Source organism: Parasteatoda tepidariorum, chromosome 3 (genome assembly GCF_982258835.1).
Source record: "Parasteatoda tepidariorum strain Cologne lab strain chromosome 3, Ptep-v5.0, whole genome shotgun sequence".
Lineage (NCBI taxonomy): Eukaryota > Metazoa > Arthropoda > Arachnida > Araneae > Theridiidae > Parasteatoda > Parasteatoda tepidariorum.
In genome coordinates, this window is record NC_141757.1 from 99,806 (window position 1) to 106,024 (window position 6,219).

The 6,219-nt window shown below is 32.2% G+C and overlaps 1 protein-coding gene across 1 annotated transcript; it reads right to left on the reverse strand.

Moving 5' to 3' along the window:
- Nucleotides 1-1,475: 1,475 nt before the first annotated feature.
- in (inturned planar cell polarity protein) lies at nt 1,476-5,214 on the reverse strand. Its single transcript, XM_016048215.4, has one exon. The coding sequence runs from the start codon at nt 4,838-4,840 to the stop codon at nt 2,420-2,422; it is 2,421 nt and encodes an 806-aa protein (XP_015903701.3). The 5' UTR covers nt 4,841-5,214; the 3' UTR covers nt 1,476-2,419.
- Nucleotides 5,215-6,219: the final 1,005 nt, after the last annotated feature.

Genomic DNA, 6,219 nt, shown 5'->3' on the forward strand with positions numbered 1-6,219 from the left:
TCAAGGTAAGCGTTAATTGTTTTGTCTGATAAAATTTGAATTCTTTCTGGAAATTAGTTTAGATTTAAAAACTAGTATAATTAGTAATCTATCTACTTGCAGTTCTCAGGCACGAAATTTTGAATCTTAATTCATTAAAATATGATCATTATTTTAAGATTTGTACTTTTTAAAAAATATTTAAAATAAATAATGAAACGTATTAAGGGATATATCAGAAATATTTATTATGAAAAAAGGATTTTATTTTATGAATTATATATACATGATAAATATGACAGTTTTTAATTAATAAAACTATATGTATAATAAATTGAAGAATATTTCAAAGTATTTGCAGTTCATGTTTTTTTAGTCTAATGAAAACAAAAAACATTATAAAAATAAAACAATTAGTAGTCAAAAATAGTATTATCTAAATAGCAGAAGCTCGTTTCGTTTTACTCATGCTAATGCTGCCAAACTCCAAAAGAAAATCTAAAGTAAATTGTGTGATTGGTTAAATTTTAGCCACGTCCTGAGAGCGAGTTATCGTATAATGTCTGATTCCAAGGGAGTGTTCATGGTACGGTATTGAGCATTCATGGAACCAAACTTTCCCAGTTCCACTTTCCAGCCGGGAATCTTCATTCCATTCCCGGTAGTTCATGGTAGGGCCCCTAGGTGAAAATGTTCTCATAATGAAAATTACTTTTAGTGCTAGTACTGTTCAATGCACGATTTTATTAAATTCAAGTTGAAATTTAACTATCGACTATGATTTTTATGAATTTTTAAATTTGGATACAATTTTAAGCTCAAACTTTCAAAATAGCAAAATTATTTTTGAATATATGCGGAAAAAAATAAACAAATTTACCAGTCATAAATAATTTTTATTTAGAGTGACAATTTTTGAAAATATTTTCTTATCTTACCATATTTTTGTGTTTATTTTTTAATATAATTTTTAATTTTCACAAATTATGTCTAAATTGTCACAAAATAGGTACCTCTCAAAAAAACCTAGACAGACCCCTAATATCATCAGATAGTAGCTATTCCTATGTTTTGACAACAAAGATCAAAACCACAAAAGAATATATTCTTCGAGAAAATGCATATTTTAGCCTCAACTTTTGAAATAAAATAGGGTCGACACTAGTTAATTAATCAAATTTAATGGTTGTACTCAAACCTTTAAGTTTGAATCCTTAAAACACAGGATAAGTCAATCATTAGATAAAAAAAGTATTAAGGTGTTTGTTTTTTACTTACGACACGGCCAAAACAGAGAGAAAAAAATTATTATGCAGTCTTGCTACTTCCTAAGTCAGATTCTTCAAATAAAGCGAAGATCAATTCTAACTAATTGAGAGTGAAGTGTAAATATTGAGAAGATGACTATACTGGTATCTACACCAAACCGACGACTTTCGAGTCAAGAGAGACTAAATAAAATATCACAGAAGGGGACCAACTTGTAGCGAACATTAGGCGCAAAACCCAGCATAGTTCTTTTATTTGAAATGTTAGCAAGTTAAAAAAACCTTTACAAAACCACGAACAGGCACAGAAATATCCATCAAACAATTAGAGAATTTGTACAAATTATAGGTGATGATCTATTAAAGGTCCTTAAAATATCTAGGAGTTATCTATTTAAATTATTTTTTCAATCAAAAAACCAAACACAGGGTATCATGACTTAACAAAGTTACTATTTTCTCCGACAAAAGCACAACAATAAATTTAAAAAAGCATTATAATAACATTCATTGAAATGATAGGTATAACTGTTATACTCTTCATATTTATAGATTTTAAATTTAAAAAACAGAGTAAGGAAAGAGTTGAAGCACTAAAAAGCTGAAAAAAATACAAAAGCAAACAATTCTTTTTTTCTGCAGAATTATATTCCAAAGATACTTTACTTGTGAAAGAAATACTAGTGATTTTTCTGTTCTCATTTCGGAATAAACAAAAATCACCAATGACTGGCTCACTTCAGCTAGAATTTTTAATTGATAAAATAAAATAAATAAATAATAATAATAAATTCAGAAATCACAGAAGTTTAAAAGATAATTCACACAAGAAATGTTTTTTCTTTCCTTTTTTGAAAGAACGCCAAAATTTTTAAAGAGCACAAAAAAACATTTTATGACTGTGCATGGGGTTTTTGTTACAAATTCAGATATTCGGAACACTATGAAATTGGGGGGAGGAGGGTAAACTCCATTTTAAAAATTGAATTGGCGACCTAAATCCATGATTTTTTTTAAAAAAATAGTTAAAATCAGGACATTTTATGACAAATTTTGTTCAATACCGAAATCCATGACTTTCCGGGTGTGCAGATACCCTGCATACATCACAAAATATTAAATAAACAATTTTTTATGTATTTTGCAACCTTGGAGACAAATCCTGCTTATAATTACAAAGATAAACCAAATCCTAACTTAAAAGCAAGTTCTACAATATCCTGGTGGACAGAATCATGATAGCACACATAAACTTCACGAGGCTCAGGATTGAAAAACAGTCGCCCTATAATCCAAAAATTCAACATGTTATTCTGCTTATTTTTATCTTTACCAGAATAACTGAAAAGGATTCCCTGTTCGTAAGCATTGCACAAAAAACTATTGATTCCAAATTTGGTAACGACACCCGAGTTACGTATCTCCTCGTTTCTCAAAGATCTTGAGAAAACGCAGCGCATCTGCATGCAGCATCGGTGGAAATTAGACAAGATATCATTCGTGGCGCCACAATCATCATAAAAACTATATTCTTCCAGCGGTGGCGCCAGGAAAATACCTTCAACCGGATCCATGTGCAGATAGTGAAACATGGAATTATCATTTCCAGCATTGAAATGGCACAAGGCATCGCTTAATGGATCGTCATGGAAACTATTCAGTTTGGGTTGAGATGAATACTCGCTGCTCGCTTGAGATCCAGATGTGGATCCTGTCGAAGTATTGAAAGATTTGGAACCGGGGAACAGTAAATTTTCATTAGACGTATCCGAATAAGTGGATTCAACGTCGGCTAAGTCGCAGGAAAGGGAACTAGCGTTGGACGAGCATTGCATGCTTTTAGAGGATGGCACATTGACGGAGGAATTGAGTGAAGAAGTGCCTTTAAGTACCCCCTCTACAGATGCAATCGGTGGAAGACAAAAGTGAAGCGATTTTTCAACAGCAGATACGATACCATAATTGTGAAGTATGATGAGCGTATTCTGGACTTCTTCGATGTAGAAGGGTTCCGGTGGGGGGTGAGCTTCCGGTTCCAACGTGCAGCTGTTCGATTCCAGCAAAACGGACAGAATACAATTTCCCATCGCAACGGCGAGTAAAAAGTACCTGCATTCGTTATCCTCTTCAGTGAAACGATTGGGATACACCTCATTCCATATAACCATTTCTGACACAGCTTCTACTTTAGTCAATAAAAACAGGTGATTATAGTTCAGAAATAAATGGACGTCCAAAAAATCACTCTTCATTAAATGACTGCACAGCAAATATCCTTTGTAGAAAAGACAGGAACCGAGTATATTGTAAAATCTTTGGTTCTCAAAAAATCCGTCGGAAAAACAGTCGTAGTCCGAAGATTCCAATTCGTTCAAAATGTCGTCTATTTCGGTTTTCAGCTTCGCCGACAGGGGAATCCAGTGAGCGCTCGGCAAAATTGCGTTCAAATAAGAAAGTGAAGCAGACTGTTCTGACAAAAAATACTTAAAAAACATCGCAAAAAACTTGTCCATGTCGGAATCTTCCAACAGAAAAGCACACTTGAGATATCGATATCTAAATTTCAAGTACTTGACCACATTTTTCACAAAATATTGAACGTCTTTTTCCGAGGCACAAGCTGCAGGAATAGCTAGCAAAAAGATATAATTTGTCTCTTTGAAAAAACCGACATGCACCATTTCCTGTTTCACGGCTATGCTACAACTCAATATCTGAGGCGATGCGACGTCACTTATAATATGGCTCAGTGTAATAAACGTTCCCTTAAGATTAAATAAATGAGTGTTTTCCTTTGGATGCTCGTAAACCACCTCGTTTCGAGCCGCTTCGTTTTCGTGTGCGTCGAGACATTTGAGAAAAAAGACACCGTAATTAGATTGAGATTTTACTTCTTGTGAAACATCACAACTTCCTAAAAGTTCTTCGCATAAATGATTATGCATTGAGTAAATTGATTTGAAACTTGACAATTCATTGTATGACGATAAAACAGTTAATTTAATATTAGATGGGAAATCTAATTGAAGTAAAACATCATCAATGTTACTAAGATAAACTTTAACGTCATTGATGGAATGAAGCCAATCTCCAGGTCTCAGATCAGGAATGTCACAACACTTTAAAATTTTAATTTTGTCCATCGAGTATAAATGATTGCATTCCTCGAAGGGTCCGAGTTCGATGCCCAGCAGTTCTTTAGATAGGGATGTTTTTCGACCTAAGGATGGACGCGAGGGATTCAGAGTAATAAACACTTCTTTAGAAGACAGAAGATTAAAAGGCATACTTTCCTCATTCGATTTGATAGACTTAAATAAATGAAATGGTCGACGGACTTTATGCTTCTTTTTCTTCAGCCAATTCGCAAATTTTTTAGCGGCATTGGATGATGTATGGGGTTGATCATCAGGGATGATGGTGAGGAAGTTTTTTTCCAGGGACTGCGAAAAATCCTGTTGAATATAAAACAGCTCTCCTTTGGGACCGACTTTCTTAAGCCATGGAATATCTTCCTCACTTTGGGAATATGAGGATTCGGAGCTTTCTGATTCTGAACAATCATCCTTAAAATCATCTCTTTCATAAGCCATCGTCCAACATTAATGCGAAAAAGATTGGATTTTTCAAACTTCTTTACGTTGTTAATACGATGTTCACTTTCAAAGGTAACATTAGGGACTTTTATTCAACTATTTTGCAGAAGTGTACACATTTTGAATTTTAATGAAAAAAGCAACATATATATATTTAAATTGTAAAAGTTTCACTTTAGTCAAGTCTTTTTTTCTTTTCTTTTTTGTTTGTTTCACAAAAATCGGAAATATGTGTTCTTCTGATTATATTAGCAACCGATTTCCAACCTTTTCAAGTTGATTTTATTTTTTAATAATTTACAGAAATCACAGGTAGAAAAGCTATGGGGATGATTTCCGTATCGTGATCTACGCCAAAATTGGCGCCAAAATTTGGCGAGATCCCTACGAGTGCCTGCGGGGAGTTTTTTGAGGGGGCGTGGCCAAGAACGGCAAAAATGACGTTTTCGCAAATCGTCTGGAGTGGGATGGGCTTCATGATGTAGGAGTTTGAATTACGAAAGAAACAAACCTGATCCTTTCTCCCTTTGTTTGAACTGGAAACTAAACAAATATAAAAACAAAGAGACTTAGTTTTAATTTAGGAAAAGAACAATCTTTTAAATGAGTATATTTAAAGAAAAAGTTTTTTAGTATTTCTTTTAAAGTTAATAATTATTGATTAGCAAAATACGTTTAAAACAAAACCTTTATTCTAACTCATGCAACACTGTTCTGACAAAAAATTATTGTAATTAAACATTAAAGAAGTAATTATAATTTTTTAAATAAATTCTTGTTACATATTACTCTAAATTGGTGAAGTTTTTCTAAAAAAGGAAATAGATTTAAAAAACAAATCTCGAGTTAATTGAACTAATTAAGCGCTTAATATTATTAATAAAAACGTAAACTAAGTATTTTCTTTTATAAAAATAAAGTTCAAACTTATTGTAAAATTACTTACCAGCTCTTGTAAAATTACTTACCAGCTCTCTACAATGAAATTATCCTTAGATATATAAATAAATCACGGCTGTATTGAAGGAAAGACATAAACAAAAATGTCCGGGGGTGAGGAAGTAGGCATATTCTTGATTTTCAATTATCGGATTACAAATTTATTAAGTTGATTATAAATAATTTATAAAATACTTGGTGAATACAGTTTTTAAAAGCTTAATCTTTTGCTCGGCATTGACTTCATATTAAAAAATAATAACTATGCTTTAATTAAAATGCAGAAGGGTAATTTCTAAAAAATGAAATTAAAATTATTAGTAGTGTCGAAGTTATAATTCGAAAATTGAAATAATAAAATTTATTTAAAAATGCCAAACGTTATAGCATAGGGAAAAATTACACGTGAACATGCCTATTCAACATTATAGCGAAAC